Below are 25,347 nucleotides of genomic sequence, written 5' to 3' on the forward strand. Positions count from 1 at the left end.
AGAAAACAAATTGACTGGAAAGAGACAAAATTCACTTTAGGTAAAAAAAAAAATACTTACACACCTTTAATCCCAGAACTCAGGAGACAAACAGGAGAGAGACAAAGGGAGACAGATCTCTATTAGTTCAAGGCCACCCTTGATCCAGTCTAAAAGAGAAACAGCTCACACAAAGGTGATCCCAGCACTTGGAGTGACACATCTTTAACCCCAGCACTAAGGAGGTGGAGACAGTAGTGATATGGCTGGGTGCAGAGAGGAATATAAGGCAGGAGAAGACAGGAACCCTAGGGATTGCAGTCTGAGGCTTGGTGGAGTGAGGATTCAGGATCTACCATTTTGGTCTGAGGTAGAGGTAAGAGCTAGTTGCTGGCTGCTTTGCTTTTCTGGTCTTCAGCTTGAACCCCAATATTTGTCTCTGGGTTTTTATTATTAATATTAAACTTAAAAATTATACTTATTTAGTGTATGTGTGTGCTCTACAGAGCAAGTCTCAGGACTGCCAGGGCTACATAATGACATCCTGTATATATTTTGAGTATATTCATCCCATATTGTCCTTTCTTATCCTGCTTATAACCCCTTCTTCCTAACAATTACATCTCCAATTTCATGTCTTTCCTTGGTGCCTCACTGAGTTTAATTAGGGTTGCTCGCATGGTCAAGGGTATAAGGTTATTTACAGAATTATGAGCAATTTAACAGTGGTTACACTATTGAAGAAAAACAACTCCCTCTCCCCAGCAGCCATAAACTGCCAATATCTCCTCAGAAGAGGGGACTCATGATATTGCTACACATTATTATATTGATAAAATTCTAATACCAAAAGTTTCCCAAAGTGAAGGCAGTAGTGAGCCCTGCATGACAGGGTGCATATGTTTTTAATTTTCATCTATTTCTGTAATTGTCTTCCTCTACTTTCTACTAATATAGTTTTCCAGTGCTCGGGATTGAATCAAGGGCCTTACAATATTAGATGAGTACTCTTATTTTATATTAACAAATACCTGAATTCCAGAACCTCTCCTCCAACACAAGAAAAAGTCAAAGAAAATCTTGAGGCTGAAAATACTCAAATACAGATTAGAAGCACAGCTTTATTTTCTTCAGCAACAAACATTTAAACACCAGATTAAACAAGTGGCCCCTAAGTGCCTGAGGACCAAGCAGGCAAAAAATATTAGGCCCCACATTTAAGTAGCAGGTACTATTTCTAGAATCTTTTCCAGAAAATTGTACTGCTTAGGAGAGTATGGACAAAAGGTCAGACCTGAGTCCTTTTTCCCAGCCAGGCTTAACGAGAAACTGGGGGCCCAAATCGCCGTATGGTGTTCACCACTAGGGAAAGCTGGTCAAGAAAGTTCATGATGGAAATTCGGAGGAGTCGAGAGTCTTCTGAGATCCAGTGTCTAAGAGTGAGGAAAAAGAATGTTAAGTTCAAAATGGTAATTCTTATCCTTCTTTCCTTATTTATTTTGGAAAGAGAAAACTAACGATGTAGCCCTGGCTGGCCTGGAATTCACAGAAATCTGTCTGCCTCTGCCTCCTGGCTCCTACCCTTTGTGGATCTCCCCTCAGGCACCCACTGTACCATATTCTGCAGATAAAGACTGATCCAGTGCACCAAGAGTCTCTTTAGAAGTCAACCTAGTGTGGTGTCTCTAAGGAAGTGCAGTCTTGGGTAGAGAATAGTCCAGCCACCTACCCAGCATGCCAGACTCTTTCAGCACTTACACCTCCAGTATGCAGCCGTTCACTTTAAGCTCTTTCCCCAACAGTCCTCGGTGCGGTTCGGCATCAGGAGCTAGGGACCCACAGGCTATTTCTGCCTCCAAAGAGGTTGGGAAAGGCACTGTAAGGGCGCTGGTGGAGATTCAGGAAAGGCACCATGTTGAATCAATTTTGCCTACTTGGCCCTCTAAAACAATCTCATCTGGTCTAAGCTCCCCAGACTACATCTTGCACATTGTTTGGGCAATTCCTGCCCATTTCCCTCCACCCTTCAGTCCCGGTCCCCCTCCCCCGTTATTATCTCATGCCCAGACCTTCCGTGGTTAAAAGAATCAATCTGAGGATCCCCCTGCTCCCCTCCGCCTGACGGCTCCTCCCCACCCCCAACCCCCGCCTCCAGAGGACCCCTTTCCCCTCCTGAAGCATCCATAAGGTGGCCCAGTTGTTCCTGTCCGGTAGGATACAATCTATGATGTCGGATTCCCGGCCTTTGGGTTAAAGGAATGGTGCTTTTGCTCGAACCGGAGACTTCCGGTGCTCGTGCAGCAGGGTGAGCTCCACTGGGAACAAGTGACACTATGCCTGCATCACCGGGACAGCAGCAGCTGGTCGGAGAATCGGCGCCATCTGCAGTGTGACCTAAACTGTGTGCTGCCGGCATGTCTACCGCTGCTCCACCCTCCAACCCACCCTCCGCCATTACTACGGCCCGGAGCCCGCCTTATCCTCCGGAAGCTCCGCCCTCGCTCAGGCTGCCAATCCCACATGAACCTGCGCGAAAGGGCAGGCGACAAAGTTGCTAAATTGGGTCAGTCCCCACCTGGAGGCATCTGCCAGGATCTCTAAGAGATTTATCTGGTCTGCCTTAACCTCCAAAGTGCCATACCACGTCCAGGTTTCCCTTCAGTTTCTTAAAAGGTATCTAAGGAGCCGGACAGTGGTGGCTCACGTCTTTAGTCCCAGCACCCGGGAGGCAGTGGTAGGCTAATCTCTGTGAGTTCGAGGCCAGCCTCGTCTACAGAGCCACCCTGTCACAGAAAAAAAGAAACAAATGATCTAAGGTGATATTTACTCCAAAATAAAGTAAAACAAAGCAAAAGCCACAAAATACTATTAATAAAAAACTGGCCTGGTGTGGTGTTGCCTACTTGAAATCCCAGCATTTAGGATAGTGATTCTCAACTGGGGGGGGGGGGGGGGAACGACCAAATCCCAGCCCAGAAGCAGGGTCAGAGGAAGGTAGGAGCTTCAGGCCTGGAGCAGAGTCAAGGGAGCCAAGGGCATCAGAACTGGGAGCAGCATCAGTGCCCGGAAGCAGTGTCAGTGAGATGCCCAAGCTTCAGGCCCAGAGAAGCATCAAGGGACCCATGAACCTCAGAGCCAGGAGCAGTGTCAGAGGGAGACACTAGCCTCAGCCCAAGGAGTGAGGAACCATCACTGGGTGAAGCAATAACAGTGATTTCCAGCAGTAGTTTCCAGAAACTACAGCAAAAAGTTCCTCTGGGGGCTGGAGAGATGTCTCAGAGGTTAAGAGCACTAATTGATCTTCCAGAGGTTCTGAGTTCAATTCCCAGCAACCACATGGTGGCTCACAACCATCCATAATGAGATCTGGTGCCCTCTCCTGGCCTGCAGGCATACATGGAAGCAGGATGTTATATTCATAATAAATACATAAAATCTTTAAAGAAAAGTTCCTCTGGGAAAGAGCACCTGTGTGCCAGCCAGCATCCTCTGCTATTTCTCAGTGGGAGATAACCCACTCAGCCTCATCTACACCTCCAATGGGAGGAGCGTCCACCAGAGCTGTAGCCCCACCTGCACATCAAGGATGACCACCTGAGCATTGGACCCACTGCCACCAGGAGGAGCGTTCACCAGAAACTCTGCTCTACTTGTGCCTGAAGGAGTGATCAAGGGAGCCACAGACCCTAACTATACTAATTGGAGAAAGAGAGACCCCCTGAAGGACAAGCTCTACCTATAGTGATTAGAGGAAGAGATGCGTAGACAACAAGGTAGGAACACACTCAACAATATAAAGAGCAATAAGGCAAGACCTGAACATCCCAACACAGATGAAGTAGAAGAAAATGAGCTAAAAATAACTTTATCTTTAATCCCAGCACTCCGGAGGCAGAGGCAGGCGGATCTCTGTGAGTTTGAGGCCAGCCTGGTCTACAAAGTGAGTTCCAGGACAGCCTCCAAAGCTACAGAGAAACCCTGTCTTGAAAAACAAAAACAAGGGGCTGGAGAGATGGCTCAGTGGTTAAGAGTACTGACTGCTCTTCCAGAGGTCCTGAGTTCAATTCCCAGCAACCACATGGTGGCTCACAACCATCTGTAATGAGATCTGGTGCCCTCTCCTGGCGTGCAGACATATGTAGAGGCAGGATGTTGTATTCATAATAAATAAATAAAATCTTAAAAAGAAAAACAAAAAAAAAACCAAACTTTATGAGGATGATTGAGGCCTTTAAAGATGAAATGAAAAATTTTCTTTTTTTTGTGTTTTTTTTTTTTGTTTTTTAGTTTTTCGAGACAGGGTTTCTCTGTATTGTTTTGGAGGCTGTCCTGGAACTAGCTCTGTAGACCAGGCTGGTCTCGAACTCACAGAGATCTGCCTACCTCTGCCTCCCAAGTGCTGGGATTAAAGGCATGCGCCACCAACGCCCGGCGAAAAATTTTCTTAACGAAATGGAGGAAAATACCCAGGCATCTGTTTTTTCTGCAATGTGGATTTCAATACAGATTGGTAATGTTAATATATCTAAAACTTTTTATGCCCTCTTGTAAAATAAAGTTCATATAAGCTTCAGAGAATCAAAAAGTCATAAAGCTTGGATCCATTTCTCACAGGTTAAAAGGGCTCCAGTTTTGTACATTTTTCTTCTGTCCAGTGAGGGCCAGATATAGATTGGACAGAGATACCTTTGGCCTGATGAGAAGCCCTTTAGGTTTATACTTAGATGACAACCAAAATAAATCCAAATTCTTGAGCTTGTGACTGAACAGCAGGTAGTCACTGCTCTATCAGCTTATCAGAACTTTATTAAAGCTTAAGCTCTGAACTTTTATGTCATAGAAGGGGAAAACAGTTTAAAATCCTTTTTATATTTTAAATTATTTTTATATCCTTGAAACTTATATGTACTCACACCCTTAGGTTGTATTGGGGCATCTTGCCCCCTGGTCAGTGTCGTCATAATCTAGGTTCAGGAACCAGGGTGCCCCATAAACTTCTTTGGAGACATTGGGTCACTGTCAGGATCTGGGAGTCTCTATCTGATATTATAAGCTTTGAAATTGACATTTTAAATGCTATATTCTACAAATCTCGGAAGTATTAGAGGGTTGCCTAGGTAAATCTGAAAAGACAACTTTGTTTTCAGTCACATGTTTTGATCTCAAGTTTTGAAAACATATACAGGGGATTAAGTAAGATTTGTGCCTGTAATTAATTATATTAATATTTAAAATGACTACAATCAACAAAATTAGTCATTTATAAGGATGGCTATTAACTTGTATTTTTTTTTTTTGGTTTTAAGAGACTGGGTTTCTCTGTATTGTTTTGGAGGCTGTCAGTCCAGCCCAGCCTCAAACTCACAGAGATCTGCCTGCCTCTGCCTCCCAAGTGTTGGGATTAAAGGCGTGCAACACCACTGCCCGGTTTAACTTGTATTTTTTTAAACATTTATTTATTTATTACATATACAGTGTTATTGCTACATGTCAGAAGAGGGCACCAGATTGAATTGTAGATGGTTGTGAGCCACCATGTGGTTGCTGGGAATTGAACTCAGGACCTCTGGAAGAGCAGTCAGTGCTCTTAACCTCTGAGCCATCTCTCCAGCCCTTAACTTGTATTTTTTAAACATTTTATGATACAATTAGCAGCTTTTATAAGACTAGGACTTTACATTGTCAGGTTTAGCTTTCTTTTTTTTTTTTTTTTTGGTTTTTCGAGACAGGGTTTCTCTGTATTGTTTTGGAGGCTATCGGTCCAGCCCAGCCTCGAACTCACAGAGATCCGCCTGCCTCTGCCTCCCGAGTGCTGGGATTAAAGGCGTGCGCCACCACCGCCCGGCTCAGGTTTAGCTTTCTACAAGCTGAATTTTACATCCTGAATGGCACTTCCATCATGGAAGTTAGTTGTGCTAAGGTCTCAGGGCCTACTAAGGCCGGGGGCCCTGTTACATTACGAAAGTTAAATCAAGATCAGATAAGCAATTTCAACATACCTATAACCTTTAGTGAAATAGAAGTAGTCATTAAAAGACTCCCAGTTAAAAAAAAAAAGCCAAGGCCCAGACAGTTTTAGTGCAGAATTCTAGCAGACTTTCAAAGAGGAGTTAACTCCAATATTCTTCAAATCATTCCACAAAACCAAAACAAAGAACACCGCTCAATTCATTTTATGAGCTCATAGTTACCCTGATATCCAAACAACATAAAGATCCAGCAAAGAAAGAGAATTACAGGCTGGTTTCTGTTATAAACATACATGCAAAAATACTCAATAAAACACTTACAAACTGAATGCAAGAACACATCAAAAAGATCGTCCATCAAATCTCTCCCCTCAGAGCTCATGGAACCCTGAGGAAGAGCAGGTGGAAAGAGTCTAAGAACCAGAGGGCACCAAGAAAACAAGTCCCTCTAAATCAACTGAGCAAAACTCATATAAACTCAGAGATTGAAGCAGCAATGACAGGGCCTACATTGGTCTGCACCAGGTCCTCTCTGTATGTATATTATAACTTTCAGTTTAGTATTTTTATGGGGCTTGTGTGATAACAAGTGGGTCTTTGATTTTTTTTAAATTTTACTTATTTATTATATATATGGTATTCTGCCTGCATGTATGTCTGAACACCAGAGGAGGGCACCAGATCTCATTATAGATGGTTGTGAGCCACCATATGGTTGCTGGGAATTGAACTCAGGACCTTTGGAAGAGCATCCAGTGCTCTTAACCTTTGAGCCATCTCTCCAGGCCGGGTCTTTGATTTTTGTGCCTTCTCTTGGAGCTCTTTTCATTATGTTGGTTTATCTTGTTTTATTTTATTTGGTTATGTTTCGTTATTTTCTCTTAGAAGTCTGTTCTTTTCTAATAAAAGACAGAAAGGGAGTAGATCCGGATGGGAGGAGAGGTGTGGAGGAACTGGGAAGAGTAGATGGAAGAGAAACTGTAATCAGGATATATTGTATGAGAAAAGATTTTATTTTCAATAAAAGGGAAGAATAAAAAAGAAACAAGTTTAAAAAATGAAGATGCTATGATAAAATCAATTACTTTGTAAGGTAATGTAAAAGATTACTTAATTTTATTTTTTGTTTTGTTTGTTTTTGAGACAGAGTCTGTCTATATAGCCCTAGCTGTCCTGGAACTATGTAGACCAAACTGGCCTCAAACTCACAGAGGGACACCTGTCTCTGCCTCCTGAATGCTGCGATTAAAGGAATGCACCACCACACCTGGCTTTTAACATTAATTTTAAAACGGGAGAAAAAGCTGTGGATATATCTCATTGTTTTAATTCTTTCCTAAGAGTGTACAAGTCCCTGAGGACAATCACTATTACCACCCAAAATACCCAAAATAAGCAGATAAACCAAAACTGGGTATGGTACCATGCCTGAGATCCAAGTACTTGAGAGGCTGAAACAGGAGGACTTCCATGAGTTTGAGGCAAGCTTGGGCTATATAGAGTGCTTGGTAGTCTCCCTGACTCATGAAACAAGGAAGTGGAGTGGAAATCAAACACGCATAAACACTGTTGGATAAGTTTGTCTCTATGTCCTGAGTTGAGGTGACCCTTCCACTTTAGTCACTTGATTAGCTGGGACTACATGTATGCACCACAACACCCAGCTAATTCAGTGCTCTTTAAGTACAGCTCTATTATACTCTCTTGTGGCATATATTCTAAGGACAAAGATAACTGGCTTTCTTATTAGCATATTTAATGTAGATAATGGTCTGGATGAGGTGAGTGTGAAGCTATTTTGGGTATATGTTAAGATAGACTTTATCTGGTAGAACAAATGAGTAAATATATTGATGCTGTCAGAAACTAGAATTTTCATTGTGGAATGAGAGAAGGTGTGAAAGAACTGTAACACAAGATTATGCTTGAAAGTTTCAGCATGAACTTGTGATTTCTTTATATATGGGTATATATATATATATATATATATATATATATTCTAAGGTTTGCCTATTAAAGGGGTCTAGAAATAGTGATACTTCACTCACAGTGAGCACATCCTTCACACAGATCTTGGTTTCTAATTACCATTCAATAAACAAACAGACAAATACCATTCTCCAGTAAAAGGCTGATCCTTAGTCAAGGCCAAGAAAGTATACAAGGTGGGCCTAGAGTATATTGTGGTGCTAGAACAAAGCTGTAACAGGGAGGAGGCATGAGGGAATGTCTCAAACTTTCATGGCTCTTTTCCAAAAGGTTCAATTGGATGAAAGATGTTCAAACTATTCTAAATGTAATGTTTGGGGACTGTTCTTTTGTTATTTTGCCATGTCAATGTTAACATGGAAAAAATCACAAGTTCATATCCAAAACTCTCATTAAGTCATCTATCCCCTGTAAATATCCAACTCCATAAGCCTCACCATAAATGCTGAGCTCCTGAATCTGCCCTCCTGTTAGCTCACCAAACATCACATCCCAGCTCCCAGAACATTTCTCTTTTTGGGAGGCCACCTGAGCTGGGCCCTTCATTTCTGCTATTTCCTGCTGTGATTGTGATCACATCACATACCTAGGACCAAGGCCCCAGTCTGAGAGTCTAAGAGTCAGGAACTTTTATTGGCCAGGGAGCAGTGACTAGATTACTGTCACTTGGATGTACATGTGGTTCAGCAGGGCACAGTGCCTATGGCAAATGTTCCAATCACTGATGAGGGTCCTTAGATTTTAGAGTCTGTTGTTGTATGGAAAGCCATACCAAATTCAGGATCTGCATCCTGTGGTCACTCTATTTTCAATGAGTTCCCAGCTTCCTCTTATGGCCCCCCTCCTAATTTTCATCCCAGCATCATTTGTCACCTCTTGTCTTCCCTCCTCTTATCTGCCATCCTTCCCTAACAGAGCACCCCAAGACTTAACACTGAATGAAAAAAGAAATAAAATGAAAGGAAATGAACATGACAGCTCCTAGGTATGGTGGAGGAGAAAGTTTATTGTAGATATGTGAGAGAGCATAGTCACAGGCAGGTACATCTGGGAGAGTCCTGAGTGAACATACCCTTGAACCCTGTGAGGAGAGTGGTGAGGGAAAGGTAGGAGAACCAGGTGCAGTAGCTAGGAGGCTCAAATGTACAAAGAGCATGAATCACCAAAATGGTTGGATTAGGTACAGAAGAGCAGCCCAGCACCCTGGGCTGGAGAGTTCAGGGTAGAGGGCCAGGTATGTCAGCCAGGATGGCCTGGTAAAAGGTAGGGACTGAAGGATGCTGAAAGAACCTGGAGGCCAGGTCAGCTTTGATGTTAAATAGCCATCTCAGCCATTTGTCCCAGGTTTGAAACCTATTTGTCTCCATTCCTTTGTACACACATCTTGTGGAATAACAGGTTCTTGAGGACTCTTTGGCCTATTATACAGTGGTAATAACCTACATATTAAGAACTTCAGAGAGAGGCTCCACCTTCTTCATGTAGTGGCAGCACTGATGGTTTCTCCCTTCTGCAGACCTGTCCTTGACTTGCACTTGACACCACCTCTTGCCCAGGCCTTTGCCTCTGCTCCCTTCTAAACTCCTCTCTTGTTAGTGAAGCTGGTTTCCTGAGGCTGAGATCTCTCCTTTCTTTTTTAGCCCCTTTCTCTGGGCAGTTACCTCAATCATCCTTCCAGTGTCTAGGAGTCTGTCTACAGAACATTCCTGGGTATAGCAGTATGTTTACATGAGCTAGGCCTGGATTCAAGTTGTTCCTCATCCACTTCCTACATTTGGCAATCAGATGAGAATGAAATGAGAAAAGTGCTCTGCAAAGAAAAGGTTCATTAACAATACAATAACTGATCATCAAAAGGAGTCCACTTCTTGCTTTCCTGTTTCAGCGTTTCCATTACAGACCCCCAATTCATATTAACTTCACTCATCTCCATGTCCAATCTCATCTCTCCTGTCCCTGACCTCCCACATACAGTTACCCTAACATTCCAAGGCAATCAGATATCATAGGATCCCTTTCATGACTCCTTCCTGCACTTTTGAGTTTTGCTTCAGCCATAGCCCAATTCTTGAAGAACCCTCTATTTAGTTTCTTGCTCTATAGGTAGCTACACTGCAACACATACCAATTGTCCCATAAACTCATCTAAACACTGTCTCATCTTTGGCCAAAGTGAGGATCTCGCAGGCTTCTGGCACCCTGAATTGAGAGGCATTGGCTCAAGAGACTTATGAACATATCTATGGTTTGTTTCTTCTGCTTTTAGAAACTTTAAATGCCATTGGATACAAGTCCCAGAAAATACTCCTTGTCTGAGTCCTCGTCCCTTTCTCCTTTAATATCTCCAAGGTGTCATACTCTTTCTGGTTGAGATGTTTCCTGTAGTGGAGAGTTGCCATCTGCATCCACCAAGACATCCATTTACTTTTCTTTCTTGGTACAGCTCCTATGTGCCCAGGAAAGCAAATCAAGACTAGTTGAGTAGGTGTTAACCGATAATCAACAGCTCCTTTTTCCATATGCCCAGCCCCAGTGATTACACAGGATTCAGTTCTGACCAATAAGACAGCATTTATTTGCTGGGGCATCTGAGACAGAAGCTATGCTACAGAGAGAAAGTGCTCCTCACTGGCAGCGAATGAAGGGTTTTGATGAAGCTGCAGGCAGCCACCCTTTGATCCTTGGAAGTAGTGATGAGGATGAAGCAGATCCTGGAGAATTTAGAGGGAGGCAGGAAAAAAGCTGGATATTTGGTGAAATTGTTCATCCACTGCCAGTACTCCTGGGTTTTTCATTTTTGTAAGCCAGTAAGTTTCCTGTGTTGTTAAATCAATTATTTGAAACCAAAAGCAGCCTAGCTTATTAATTCAGTTCATCTTGGTAAAAAGTCTCACATGCACCTTCAGTGTTATTTAATTTTCCAAATACATTCCCTGACTCAAAGTGAACAAGGACACTGGTAAGCTTATTATCTGAGCTGCCAGTCCATATATGTGCTCACAAGCAGGTCCCTGATGTGGTACCCCAGGTCTCAGGGAAGAGCAAGGCCTATCAGCTGCTCATCCCCTCAGGCCTCACTTGAGTTTATCATTCCATTATGGGAACTCAATATTGTCCTACAAGGTCCAAGGCCCATGCAGGAGGCCCCTGGGCAAGAAAGGCCAGTGTAGCCCCGACAACATTCAGAGTGGTTTCCTTGGCAAGGGTGGAGAGCCAGTAGTGTCCTGCAGGTGGTTATCTTCCAGCCTCAACTGCTTCCCAGGGGTCCTCCTCAAAGGAGCTAGTACTTACATGACCTTTAGCACCCAGGCATGGTTCAGTTAAAAGAAGAAACACTGTATTCAGCTTACATTTCTATCTCCTCCTCAGCACCCTGAGTTTCGTCTTAAGCAATGAAGGTGTACAAACTGAAAGCCCCTGTACACAGGTGGCAGAGGAAGCATCCATCTCATGCTGTGGGAGAACTCTGGGTGAGGAGACCAAGGCAGAGTCCTAGTTGTGACACTGCCTTGCGGAGTCACCTGCTTTCCCTCATGGATGAGACTAACTTCCAGGAGGAGCCAAGCAGATAGGGTCCCCCCAAGAAGAGCTATGTCACGAAGGCCCAGGATATTCCATCTGTGGCCCATGCTTGGCTATCACTTCACTTTTGGCTTCAGTTTGCTTACTGAACACAAGGTAGAACTGCAGGTGGTGACAGCAGACTCCCACCTTAAGCCTGGAAAGGGGGAAGGAAACTTATTCAGGTCAGAGGAGTGGCCGTCACTGAACAGACTTAATGGTAGGGAACCAAAGTGGCACAGAAACTTGACTCAAGTCATACAACGGAGTTTGGGTATCTTTCTGATCTTCCAGTCCCTGACCTTGTCATTCATCAAGAGCACACAGGCTGCAGCAGCAGAGGGGCCCTGGATGGCTACCACTTGGCTTCCTATGGAGATTTGCCAAGGGCTATGCCAGACACACTAGAGGACAGGTGACAGGGACTAGCAGCTTCCTGAGGGAGTCATTTGAGTGTGTATGCTGAGTGGGCCAAATGGGAATGGTAAGGCCAATCCCTCAAAACAGCACACTCTTTCTCCTACAGAGGCACTTCTACAGCTGGCTAGCCTTGGACTCTGGCTGTCCCAAGCCATTGCTAGGTGTTTCTACAGTGCAGCCTCAACTGTCCTGTGGAAGGCAGAAGAGAATTCAGGCCAAGTATTTATGAGTAGTGCCTAGCACCTAGCAAGAGCTGGGTACATACCAGCTATTATTATCACTATGAGCCAAACTGCGACATGAGAACACATTTAATGCAACATGCAGCTGTGGCCTGACCTGGGATTCCCCCCCCCCCCCCCACACTCCCAGAAATGCTATTTGGAGAACCCTTTTTCCATAGACTCAGTTACTTCAGGGTGTAGAAAGCGGCTGGCCAAACGTTCGATGTCATCCAGTGTTAGGCGGCTCAGAGATCTGTCATAATCCTGAGAAAAGAAGACCAGGTGGGTTCAGGAAGTGCAAGCGGGAAGGGGTATGCTGTAATAGGTGGGGGCTGGGGCTAGAAGCATTAAGATTGGAGGTCCAGCATTATTCTTCTCACCCTCTGTAGTTGTTCCAGGACCCTGCTGGCATCTGCTACACTGAAGTGACGGGCCAGGACTTTGGAGATCAACTGCCAGAGGGGTGGGGGTGGGGAGTCGACCAGTCTGTGGGCAGACCCTTCTTCCAGTAGCACCTTCTCCAAAGGTTTAACGACTAGGTTGAGTTTAGAATTGGGCCCAATGTTGTAATCTGACAGTCGTTTATCATCTGCCAAAGAGAGATTGGTGGGGTTCCTTCCTCACTGCTGTGGGGGTGGCCAGAGAGCAATCCTGCCACGGACAGCTACAGTGAAACACTGCAGCATCTGGCTATGCGGTGGTCGCGGCTCAGCTACTTTTCCAAGATCCAGTGGCAGCCAGTGCCCTAATTCATTACACTGGCCTGTACATCCCGTCCCCCAACTTCCAACTTCCTCTGTGTGTGGGGGGGGTCCCTGGATGACTCCTTTCCCTGGTTACCTGTTAGGGCCTTGCCCTTGAACAGCAGACGTTGCTGGCGCACTGGGACGTTCAGCTTATCCGAGACCAGGTGCTTCAGCGTAGACACTAGCTCGTCCTCCGGCACCTGATCCGGCCGAGGTGGAGAGGCAAGGGCTTAGCCCGAATTCCCTGGGCGACGAAGCCCTAGTGTCCCCTCCTGAGGTTAGCTCTCCTGGCCTCCCCCACCCCGCCAAAGGCCCCAGCGGCAGCAGTGTGTGAGTGTAGCAGCCTGCAGGGTGACCTTACCTGTAGGCTGCACTCCCGGCCCTGGAGCGCCTTCACGGTCAGCTGCATGGTGCCCACAAGGACCAAAGCAAACCCCAACAGTCCGCTGCCGCGCGCCGCCGCCCCGGGCGCGCGCCGCCGGAACCGCCCGCCGCCGCCGGAAGCCGTGAAAGGGGCGCGCCCGCCGCGTGGCTCCCGCCCAGTCCCGCCTCCAGGCCTTAGCGCCTGCCTGTGTTTGGGGTGGCATCCATGGCCCTGGGCCCACAAGCCTCCAGCGGCTATAGTGCAGGGAAGTGGGGGGACTCCCCTCCCCCACTGGGATAGAAGCAAGGAATCTGTGGCACAAGGCTTGCTTCACCTGGGAGCTGTGGCTTGAAAGGACGGACCAGGATGTCAGCCTCATGCAAGGCCTGGCCTGCGTTAATTCCTACCCTGCTGGTGGATCACATCAGTGCAAATACGTGGTAGTGTCTCTCAGATACAGAAATGGTCCAGTCCTACCTGCCATAGTCCAATGACTTTCTACTTCTTTTCTAGTCTAGCTGCAAAAACATCCTGGCTGACACTCCAAAATAATGGACCCAGGCCTCTGTCTCTTCACTCATTATAGAACAGAGGCCTGCCCTGTAGGGTAGGACTGATAGAGAAAAGCCTTTGCAAATCTTGTCTACCATGTGCAAAACAGAGGGAGGAGAGAGTAGGCTCTGTGCAGGGGCAAGAAGCGTGTTTACCATCCTGGCCCATATCAGCCCAGACACATTCTTCCTATCCCCATCCATAGTCTCCAAGGGACAACGACTAGAAGGGACCCGAGCTTGCTTTTTGTCTTTTATTGAAATATATTTCTAACTCAGCATGGCCTCTTTGGCACTGAAAACTGGAAAAAAGTAAAAAAAAAAAAGCCTGGATTTGTCTGAGTGCATAGTGCATGAGAACTAAAGGCCTTTGGTACAGAACTGTGGGGACAGTGGATGGAGTATGGGGCTGGGGTTATAAAACTTGATCTAGGGTCCTCATGGAACAGGAAACAAGCTGCTGTAGATGAACTGGCCAATAACCAAAACCAGCATCTCGGAGGTACCACTCAGTGCCACAATGAAGGGGGCCTGAGAGGCATAGTCTGCTTGAAGGCGGCGCAGAGACAGCTGCAGCATAGCTAAGGCTAGCAGGCTGTTTTGTACCCCTACCTCAATGCTGACTGTCCGCCGCTGGGTCACTGGCAGCTTCAGGCACGTGGCCAGGCTGTAGCCCACCAAGAGGCCAACCAGGGGCACTGTGAAGCCCACCAGTACAATGGGTAACCTGACTCCCACTAAGATGAAGACCCCCATGTGGTAGGCCAGGAATAGGCCACCCAGGAGAAGTACAAAACTGAAGGGCTTGATGACCTGTAGCAGCAGTTCTGAGAACTTGGGAAGCTTAGACTTGATCACCACACCTGCTGCTATGGGGATGGCGATGAACAGCAGGGTCCCCAGTATCTTGGAGATGGGCACGTGGAGAGTTTCATGGATGCTGAGAAGGCGGCCGTAGATGGCTGATGAAAGCGGCAAGAAACCTGTAGCAGCTACTGTTGAGATGAAAGTCATGGAGATGGCTAGGGTGACATCTCCTCCAAGGAGGAGACTGAAGAGGTAGCTCCCCCCACCGCCAGGTGATGAGCAGGTAATGATGAGGCCCAGAGCTAAGGCCTTGGGTAGCATGAAGACTTTGGCCATCAGGAAAGCATACAAGGGCATGACCAGAAACTGGCCCAAGAGGCCCAACAGCATGGGTTGGGGGCTCTGTAGGAGCTCCTTCAAAACTTCAAGTTCCACTTTGCATCCAAATGAACACTTGTTGACAAAGATAAGAGGCAGCAGAAGGTAGAGGATTGGGTTCTCTGAGAAGTGGCCCAAGTTGGGGTTGAGGGTAGAAGGGATGTCTTCAGCAGGTGACACCCTGATGCAGAAATCTCTCCGTTCTTCAATCAGCAAAGGTGGGGTCTCATGGAGGTCCATGAGCTGGAGGTGGAGTGGGGCCAGCCCAGCCAGACCTGAGTGGATGTTCACCACGAAGCCACCCCCACTGCCCCAGGTTATGGCACTTACATTCTTGATGGTCAGCACCTCTGTGTCCAGGGATATAACCCTCAGTGTAGGGCTGGGACCTGTTCCATTGGTCTGTCCCGAGAACTGACTAGAGATCACAATGATACCCTCACTCTTTTCAGGGAACTCAAACTCTGTCACTGAGTCATCCCCAATGCTCAAATAGTGACCACCTGTCAGTGGCACAGTGTGGCCCAGAGCAGTGCTGAGGTTGGCACTGGCCATCACTTGGGCCCCCCATGGCAGGCTTATGAGAAGCAAGGCAGTTCTGAACATACCTAGGAAACCTGTACAACCACCCTGTCCTCTCAGGCCAGGCAACTGCTTGGAGCTACCTTTGCTTCTCCTGACCACCATGGCACTTTTCAAAGGATAGTGTTCATAGACTCCTTGTGTCTTAGGGGAACACCCTTGCTTGTGCTGTTGGAATGTCCTGAGAAGGGTCCATGGGAAGGTCCTAGTCCTGTATTGTCTTTCTTGATAGCAGGGCTTTCCCTGAAAAGAGAAGGGGCAAAGAAAATGGCTAATGAAGAGGAGAAACTGCAAGCTCAGGAGCATGGGGCTGTCAGAGAACATTTTACTTCTAGTTTGGGGATAGTGCTGATATTTGAATGTCATTCAGCAATCTCTTCTTCCAGGACAGCTGCCTCAAGCTTCTCAGCCCTCAAGAGAGTCACCTACATATAGAAAGCCCCACTCAAGCCTGCCAATTCTCTGGACTTGACTACTCTGGTGACCTTACTAAGTACAAGTACTAATGGTTGTAGGAGAGCAATCTCTAACCCTGTCCATTTCACACTGGTTTCAAGATGCCTTGACAGCACTGTAAGAATGAACTAAGTTGTTTCCTGGAGGGGCTAGGTATCTTGGCTCACTGATGTCATCCTAGCACTTGGGAGGTAGAAGCAAGAAAAATAGGAATCTAAGATCATCCCTCAGTTACATAGTTACTTCCAGGGCAGCTGGAGGATTCGATACTCTGTTTCCAAACAAAGCTAATCAAATAAAAATGGCTTCCTGGGGGCGAAACAAGGATACTAGTCAGATGAGAACAAAGGGTGCTGATAGGAGCTGGTAATGATGGTGTACACTTTAAATCTCAGCACTCAGGAGACAGAGGCAGGCAGATCTCTGGACTACAATTGGGTCCCAGGACTACACAGAAAAAAATGAAGGAAAAAAGGATGCTGATGGGAACATTGTCTTGGGTCAGATCCAGGTCTTTAAAGAACAGAATAGAGAAGTCTGAATGCCATTTGCCAGCAACAAAGTGGTGATAAAGTGACATGGGCAGTATGTGACTTACTGAACCAAAGTCTGCAGGGGATGATGCCTGCTACTGACATGGAATTGGGTAAACCATTGCTGTGGCCTCATGTCCTGTCCCACCTGCCCTACACTAATGATATGGGAGTCCTTGTGGGAAGCACATCCCTATTTCTCAAGGAAGTTATAGTGGGAGTAGGTTAGATATCCACTGGGCAACCTTTTCTTGTCAGAGCTCTCCAGTCTCATAATTTGAGCTCTTAAAGTTGCTACTACATCCAAAAACCTCTGCTTAAGAGTCTTCTGGCATACCTTCCCCTTCCAGAGTCTTTTGTTTGAGACAGGTTCTCTGTTATGTAGCCCTGGATGGCCTGCAACTCACTATGTAGACTAGGCTGGCCTTAAACTGTCTCTTAGTGCTGGAATTAAAAGGTATATGCTATCACATTCATCCCTACCAGAGACTTTTTGTTGTTGAGATGGGGCCTCACTGTATAGCCTTAGCTGGCCTGGAATTCACCATTTAGACTGGGCTGGAATTCGGAGATTTACCTGCTTCTGCCTCCCAAATGTTGGGATAAAAGTGTGAGCCACCTACCAGAATTTTAAACTTATAGTGGAACCTGAGTATTTCTAAGGGTGGAGTAACCTGGGGTGAAAGAAGGGGTCTGCCTCCTTCCATTTGTCAACTGAGTAGTATCATCATCTGCTAGAACTGGAGCAACTAGCTGGCAGTGGACACAGCAGGTTTTATATTATGGCTTGCCAGGTACCTTTAAGCTATCTGGACCCTGACCAGTCTTTGGCCCTAGACCTAACTCAATCTATATGGCCTTTGCTGACTTAGAGTTTGGGTGCTTACCCTGGGGACCCTGGTTCAGCCTTGTGTCTCACCGATGAAGAGGGAAGCAGGGAAACCGAAATTGGGTAACAAGTCAAGTAGAGAGGGAAAGATGTAGGCATCAGAGTGGTGTGAACCAGTTAAGGGAGAGGTTAAGGGCCATCCACCCATACCCCATCCTTCCAGTAGGACTGGTGGATCTGAGTCACTCACTCCTGCAAGAGGGATTTGGCCCCTATCCTACACCTTTTGCTGAAGAAGAGTTGAAGAGTTAAGGTAAAATTTTTTTCCCACAGCATCGAAGTGTAAGGGGTTATGATATCTGGCAGTGATGACCAGGTCTCCTCCGCACCTGGAAGTCAGAAGGTTGTTAAGTGGTTGGAGAAGTCAGGATGGGCTCATAACCCCGCGGTCAGTCTTGGGTTCAGGAGAGCCTTCACGTCACTCCCGCACCCGCAAGGCCTCACTCTGGGCCTGGACTGAGCGGGTAATCGCAGACCGCGGACGGAGCCATAAGTCACCTCCCGTCCTCCCCTTCCCAGTTAAAGTCTCTCACCTGCTTCTGCAGCCACAGAGCTCCGCACCAGCGGCCGCGGGGCCGGCTGCTGCAGGAAAGCGCGGCCCGCCCGGGCATCGTCCCGCCCCCACAGGCTCCGCCCCATCAAGGCCCCACCCGCGTGCTAGGACTCCGCCCTCTCGCAGAGGCCCTTATCTCTGGAAGGCATGTGTCAGGTTCCCACAGGATGTGACGTTTCTGGGAGCGACGAGCTGGCCCTACCACGTGAGACCTGACTTCCTGAGTCCGCTCTTTTGGCGTGCCTAGAAATAAATACTTTGTTGTGTGGTTACCTCCTGGGGGGAAAAAGTAGGTTGTGGGAAGGTGTAGATAGGATGCCACAAGACAGTAAACAAGTATTGAATTATAGGTGATGTGGGGCTTAAAGAGATGGCTCGGTGGTTAACAGATCTCACAACTTTTGCAGAGAACTTTTGTTCGATTTCCCATCACCCACTTAGCAGTTCACGACCGCCTATAACTACAGTTCCAGGGGATTTGATAGCATTCTTTTGGCCTCTGCCCATACTGGATGCATGTGGTGCACATACTAACGTGCAGGCAAGCACTCATACACATAAAATAAAAATAAATCTTGAAAAAGAAAGGTGATTTGTATGCAAGTGGTTCTGTTACTGCCACACATGCTTCTGTCTTTCAAGCGTAAAAAGTAAACTTATTTATTTTAATATTGTTTGTTTTTTTTCTTTTTTAAAAAAATGAGACTTTGCCATTTGTGGTGGTGCACACAGGCGGATCTCTGTGACTTCGAGACCAGCCGGGTCTACAGAGTGATTTCCAGGATTACACAAAAAAACCCTGTTGGCCAAACTACTACATACTAATAATAACAACAATAATAAATAATTTGTTAAATATATATTTATCTGGCAGATAGAGAGACAATAATAAATAATTCGTTAAATATATATCTGGCAGATGGAGAGAGGGAGGGAGGGAGAGAGAGAGAGAGAGAGAGAGAGAGAGAGAGAGAGAGAGAGAGAGAGAGAGAGAGAGAGAGAGAGAGATGGTTTAGTGATTAAGAGCATGTACTGCTCTTGCAGAGGACAGTACCCACACCTGGCATGTAACTCCAGCTACAGGGCATCTTATGCTGTCATCCGGACATTGAAATCACCTGTAAATCTGAGACCGTAAATTTTTTTTTTTTGGTTTTTCGAGACAGGATTTCTCTGTGGCTTTGGAGGCTGTCCTGGAACCACGCTGGCCTCGAACTCACAGAGATCCACCTGCCTCTGCCTCCGGAGTGTTAGGATTAAAGGTGTGCACCACCAACACCCAGCTGAGACCATAAAATTTTAAAATTTATTCTCAGTTACATGTATTTAATGGGTAGTTTCAGACTCAGAAATCTGTCTTCATAGATGTTTGATCTTGCAAAAACTTTGGTGTCTGAGCTTGCACATAAAGCAGTCCCTTAATAATATAATTTTTCCATTGTAGTGTGTTCTGAAGTTTTTGTGAAGAAAACTGAACCCATTGATTGGGGGTGGTATGTGCCTTTAATCCCAGCACTCAAGGGAAACAGAGGAAAGTGTATCTCCAAGAGTTCAAGACCAGCCCGGTGTTGGTAGTGCATACCTTTAATCCCAACTTGGTTAGGGTTGAGGTTAGGGTTAGGGCTAGGGGTTAGGGTTAGAGTTTAGGGTTTAGGGTTTAGGGTTACGGCTAGGGGTTAGGGTTAGGTTAGTTGAGAGAATGTCCTTGAACTTTGAATCCTTCTGCTTGTATCATCACAACACCAAACCCAGTTTATATGGTGCTGAGGATCAAATTCAGTGCCTTGTTCATGCTAGGTAAGCATTCCAACTGACCCATATCCTCTGAAAATGATGGTGAAGCAATTTTAAGGTGTATTTAAAAATATATTTATCTGTGTGTGTGCTTTCATGAGTTTCTGAGTACCATGTGTGCATGAACCATCGGAGGTCAGAGGATGTTATATCTCCTTGAATTTGAGTTACAGACAGTTGTGAGCTGCCACGGGGGTGCTGGGAACTGAACCAAGGTCCTCTGGAACAGCAGTAAACACTCACTATCTCTCCAACCCCTTATTGCATGTTTTATAAAATTCAAATTAGTACATATATATGACATGCAAGTGTGTACATATGTTAGGGGTATACATGCTCTAAGGCAGCAGTTCTCAACCTGTGGGTTGCAGCCCCTATGGGGGTCAAATGACCCTTTCACAGGGGTCACTTAAAACCATCTGCATATTAGATATTTACGTAAAAGTAGCAAAAATACATTTATGAAGTAGCAATGAAGTAACTATTTGGTTGAGTGTCACCACAACATGAAGAACTGTATTAAGAGGTTGCACACCTTTAATCCCAGCACTCGGGAGGCAGCAGCAGGCAGATCTCTGTGAGTTTGAGGTCAGCCTGGTCTACAAGAAGTAGTTCCAGGACAGCCTCCAAAGCTACACAGAGAAACCCTGTCTCAGAAAAGAGGTCACCGTATTAGGAATGTTGAGGACCACTACTCTAAGGGATTTGATGTGTGAATGCTCACAAACATTTGCAGTTGGGAATGGGAGCTCGCACTTGTAATTCTAGCATGGAGGGAGGGGCTGAGGTAAGGGGAATCAGCTTGAGGTCAGCTTCAAAAATAGTGAACCAGATCAGCATGGTTGTAGAGTGAGACCTTATCTCAAAACAAAACAAAAACTAGAGGCTAGGGAGATGGTTCAGTGGGTAAGAGCACTTTCTATATAGTCATGAGGACATACATTTGAATCCCCAGTACTTGTAAAAATACACAGATTGCTTGTTGTACTTGTAAACCCAGTGTTGATTTTAGTGGAGACAGATGAATTCCAGGATCTCATTAGCCAGCAAGTCTAGTCAAAACAGTAAACTTCAGATTCAGTGAGAGCCCTGAATCTGAATATGAAAACTTCTTAAAGAAATAATACCTCTCTGGCCTTAACATATGTACGTATGGGCATGTAACATGCACACACACACACACACACACACACACACACACACACACACTAGATTTCAAGCTGGGACAAATGGCTGAGATGCTTATTTAACATATCAAAGCAAACCTGGTCTCTAGAACCTGGTCTCAGCATCCCTCAGTGTCTACCTATTACAGGACCCCCATGACTGGCAAACCCTAACCCCTACCCTGAACTTTCCAACCCAGGGTGCTGGGCTGCTCTTCACTATATAATCCATTTATTTTGGCTGTCAATTCTCTGTGCATTTGGGCCTTCTAGCTGCTGCACCTGATTCCTTCCCCTTCCTCCCATCTCTCTTCTCTTCCCCCCCTCCCCACATGGCACAGCTCAGTCAGGATATCTGGACTCTCTCCCCGATGTCCCTTGATTCTACCTATGCTCTCCAATGTATCTATAATAAACTTTCTCTTCTACCATACTTAGGAGCAGTCATATTTTCTTTTCTTTTCATTCATTCATTAACCCCCCCCTCTCTCTCTCTCTCTCTCTCACACACACACACACACACACACACACACACACACACGAACACAAATACACATACAAACAAAAAGATAATTTTTCAATTGTCTGGGAGGCACAGGAGGGGCTCTGTCCTTGCAGCATCATAGTAAGCACATTCAGTGAGAATCTGATTCACCTGAGAGTAAGCTGCTAACCTAGGGAGCTGGTTCCTAACTTTTAGGTGCCCATTATATTTTTTGTACATTGACAATAATGACCAGACTTTCTAGGGTTGTGGGAACCATGTAAGTAAGTTGCTTAAAAGTAAAAATGTTTTTTCGAGACAGGGTTTCTCTGTATTGCTTTGGAGGCTGTCCTGGAACTCGCTCTGTAGACCAGGCTGGCCTCGAACTCACAGAGATCCACCTGCCTGTACCTCCCGAGTGCTGGGATTAAAGGCATGCGCCACCAATTCCTTGCTAAAATCTTTCTTTTTTTTGAGACAGGGTTTCTCTGTTTAGCCTTGGCTGTCCTGGAACTCACTTTGTAGACCAGGCTGGCCTCCAAGTCACAGGGATCTGCCTTCCTCTCCCTCCTGAGGGCTGGTATTAGAGGTGTGTGTCACCACTCCCCAGCTCTAAAACTAAAATCTTGAACGAATAAGCTGAAACTTGCTTGATCTCCATTAGGAGCCTTACAAGTGTAGATGATGCAATGCGGGCTACTTTGTGGAAACAAGTGAAAGTTGTACTAGATTTATATTATTATTTATTCTTTGGGATAATTGAAAATTTTCATAATAGAAGATTCAAGAGACAAATATATATTTGATAACATAGTTGTGGATATGCATCCTATGCATAATCTGGTAAAACTCAAAACTGTGGGCCTATGAGATGCCTCAGTAGGTAAAGGCACTTACTGCCAATCCTAAAGCCTGAGTTTGATTCCTAGGAGTTACATGATGGAAGAAAAGAACCAATTCTTGAAAGTTTTCCTCTGACTTCTGCACATGATCACACATATACACACAAAATAAATACATGTAAAAAGATTTAAAAATATAAGCATAAAAGAATGTATAGTAACCAGCACAAACCTAAAGTAAAAAAATATAGGTTTACTAATTGTAACCAAAAGGAGTCTTATGGGCAGTTTTTATAATTCCCCCTCACTTTTGCTATGAACCTAAAATGGCTCAAAAGAAAGAAAGGGACAATAATAATGTAATTTTCTTTTGGCAGTGCTGGGGATAGAAAATGAGACTACTGAGCCCCCAGAATATTCTTCAAATAGTCTGGTACAGGTGCTGGAGAATGTTCAGTCTATAACTGTGCAAGCATGAGGACCTGAGTTGGAGCCCCACAACCCACATAAAACAAAAAGGCAGATGTGGGGAGGCAGACATAGGTGAATACCTGGAGCTTACTGGCCACCTTGCCTTGCCTAATTCTTAGTTCCAGGTCATTTGAATAAACAAACAAATAAAAGCTGTGGAATGTGGTGGCACATGCCTTTCATCCCAGAACTTGGGGGACAGAAACAAGCACATCTTTGTGAGTTTCAGGCTAGCCAGGGCCACATAGTTCAACCCTTCTCAAAACAACAAAACAAGTAACTAATGCTAGGCCTGGTGGCATCTGCTGTAAATTGAGATTTCTCATTCCACCCACCAGTTCTCAAAAAACAAAACAAAACAAAACTCTAATGTTTAATATTAATTATAATTGTCTGGCCAATGGTTCAGGCATATTACTAACTAGCTCTCACAATTAAATGAACCCATTTCTATTATTCTACATTTTACCATGAGGCTTGTGGCTTGTTACCTCACATCTTGCTTCCCCAGTGGCTACATGGTGTCTCCCTGACTCTTCATTCTTTCTCTCCATAACTTTGGATTTTCTTTATGGTTGTATTCTGCCTGGTCATTGGCCAAATCAGCTTTATACATCAACCAATAAAAACAACACATATTTGCAGATACAGAAAGACATCCCACATCATCTCCTCTTTTCTGTCTAATTAAAAATGAATGTTTTAATTTTAATATAGTAACATTACATATAACAAAACAGCCATAAAACAAGAATTACAGTTACAATATTTAGTCTATTTGCATTTATCAAAATTAAAGAAAATACTCTATCTTTGTGAGTCTAAAGTTTTATATCTAATGTATCTTTTATTCAGAAATTTATATTACCTAAGTAAACTTGAACTTGAACTTCATTGTAAGCAACTTTCAAAACTCTACAAATGACAAAGACATCTGGCTGCCTGGACAGTCACCCAAAGTTCTTCTGTAACACTGGGGCATCCATCTTCAGCCTATAGGCCTATAGTATTTGGCAAACCTTTTAATGAAGCAGGAAATTTAAAGAGCTGTTCTGCCTTGTACTGGCAAAGTTCATCAGTTGTTTTCTTCTGTGTCCTGTAAAATGTCTGGCAGTTTCCTCTGTGAAGCAGGAACTCTGAAGGACCATCCCATCTTGTTTAGAGAAGTTCAACAGTCACTTTCTTGTTGGTCCTGCATGTCCAGTTTATACAGCATACAGTCAAGCAGTCCAGGCAAGAGCAGTTTCTTGCACAAATGACTATTTCTGCCATGTTGATGGCAAACTTCATAAGGAGCTTCTTTAATGCCCATCATCTTTTTGAAGTAATTGGTGATGCAGAAGCAGACATGTCTCAATGTTGAGCGAAGTCTAAGTTCTTAAAACATTTTAAATGCCATATTCGGTAGGTCTTTGAAGTATTTGAAGATTACCTGTCCATCTAAAATATATCTCTGTATATCTAGAAAACCTAACATGACTATAAGTTTGACTATTATAGATGACTATTAATTTGTACTTCTAAACTATATATTTTTATATGAGCTGCATAAACATAATACCTTAAAGAAGAGTAGAAATACACATATACTATAACAAAATTGACCTTAAATTTGTATCAATAAACCAAAATCCATACCAATGTATTCATTCCTATATTATATCCCCCTTTTTTCTTTAGAAAGAGATTGACTATGAGCATTAATTACTTATAAACATCCTTTAAATGAAAACAAACATTTATAAACAATATTTGGGAATTTGGGCATAGTTTTCTAGACTACTTCCTGGTGTTTGGGAGCACTGTTAATCTTATGGGGATCCTGAGAGAATTTAGAATCAAGGTTAAATCTTGGCTGTATTAGTCTGTCAGGATGCATTGTCTCACCCAGTTGCTTGAAGCTGTTTTGGATATTGGCTCACCTGGTCTATCACTCTCATTGGAGACCTCTCAGGGGGTCTAGTTTGATGAAACCATATTAACCTGGAAGGAATCCACAGCTGCTTATCTTCTGTGGAAACAGAAATAGAACCTCTTTTCCAAAGCAACATGTCCTTAGACCCAAATTTTTTTAAGTCAAGATACCTTTACATTGGTTTAGCTTCCACAATCAAATCTCTCTCTGAAGTTAGCTCATTAACAGTCAAAAAATTACAGAAAACACAATAACATAGATAATCCAGACTTTGCATTTTCCATCTCAATATGGTCCATTATAATTTTTTATTACTCTATTTCTCCTTTAAGAACCTTAGTTTATTATTTTTTATCTATGATTCATCTATTCTTTTTTTGGTTTTTCGAGACAGGGTTTCTCTGTATTGCTTTGGAGGCTGTCCTGGAACTCACTAAGTAGACCAGGCTGGCCTTGAACTCACAGAGATCCACCTGCCTCTGCCTTCCCAGTGCTGGGATTAAAGGCGTGCGTCACCACCGCCCAGCTCTGTGATCCTTTTTTGAGCAGAAGAGTTTTTAAAATGTTAAGCAGGTGTGTCTAGATCTAAAGTGGCAGCTTTGGCTGCTGGCTCTGCCACGTTCTTTCCAACATGGAGGTAGCAATGAGCATCAAGCTTACCCCACCCCCCCAAA

The 25,347-nt window shown here is 44.7% G+C and overlaps 3 protein-coding genes across 8 annotated transcripts; all 3 read right to left on the reverse strand.

Annotated features, from left to right (window-relative positions):
* Positions 1–1,080: 1,080 nt before the first annotated feature.
* Positions 1,081–2,450, reverse strand: Lage3 (L antigen family member 3). The gene is made up of 3 exons (XM_005086904.4): positions 2,199–2,450; positions 1,738–1,866; positions 1,081–1,412 (listed from the first exon to the last, which is right to left on the reverse strand). Exons 1-3 carry the CDS (start codon positions 2,432–2,434, stop codon positions 1,298–1,300), a joined length of 480 nt encoding a protein of 159 aa, XP_005086961.2. The 5' UTR covers positions 2,435–2,450; the 3' UTR covers positions 1,081–1,297.
* A 6,473-nt stretch (positions 2,451–8,923) lies between these two features.
* Positions 8,924–13,922, reverse strand: Ubl4a (ubiquitin like 4A). Of its 5 annotated transcripts, XM_013125890.3 has the most exons (5): positions 13,250–13,398; positions 12,983–13,088; positions 12,523–12,731; positions 12,332–12,406; positions 8,924–10,383 (listed from the first exon to the last, which is right to left on the reverse strand). In XM_013125890.3, the coding sequence occupies exons 1-5, from the start codon at positions 13,295–13,297 to the stop codon at positions 10,273–10,275; spliced, it is 549 nt and encodes a 182-aa protein (XP_012981344.1). In that variant the 5' UTR covers positions 13,298–13,398; the 3' UTR covers positions 8,924–10,272. The 5 variants fall into 5 exon arrangements, with proteins under 5 accessions (XP_012981344.1, XP_040600733.1, XP_040600735.1 ...); XM_040744799.1 differs by lacking the exon at positions 12,983–13,088 and having other exon boundaries at positions 13,250–13,922; XM_040744801.1 differs by lacking the exon at positions 12,983–13,088 and having other exon boundaries at positions 8,924–11,655; positions 13,250–13,922.
* Positions 13,923–14,043: 121 nt separating this feature from the next.
* Positions 14,044–18,061, reverse strand: Slc10a3 (solute carrier family 10 member 3). Of its 2 annotated transcripts, none has more exons than XM_013125865.3 (2): positions 17,982–18,061; positions 14,044–15,813 (listed from the first exon to the last, which is right to left on the reverse strand). In XM_013125865.3, the coding sequence occupies exons 1-2, from the start codon at positions 18,057–18,059 to the stop codon at positions 14,242–14,244; spliced, it is 1,650 nt and encodes a 549-aa protein (XP_012981319.1). In that variant the 5' UTR covers positions 18,060–18,061; the 3' UTR covers positions 14,044–14,241. The 2 variants fall into 2 exon arrangements, with proteins under 2 accessions (XP_012981319.1, XP_040600732.1); XM_040744798.1 differs by lacking the exon at positions 17,982–18,061 and adding an exon at positions 17,639–17,913.
* Between the last annotated feature and the right edge of the window lie 7,286 nt (positions 18,062–25,347).

The sequence above is a fragment of the Mesocricetus auratus genome, unplaced genomic scaffold (genome assembly GCF_017639785.1).
Source record: "Mesocricetus auratus isolate SY011 unplaced genomic scaffold, BCM_Maur_2.0 Super-Scaffold_100003, whole genome shotgun sequence".
Taxonomy (NCBI): domain Eukaryota; kingdom Metazoa; phylum Chordata; class Mammalia; order Rodentia; family Cricetidae; genus Mesocricetus; species Mesocricetus auratus.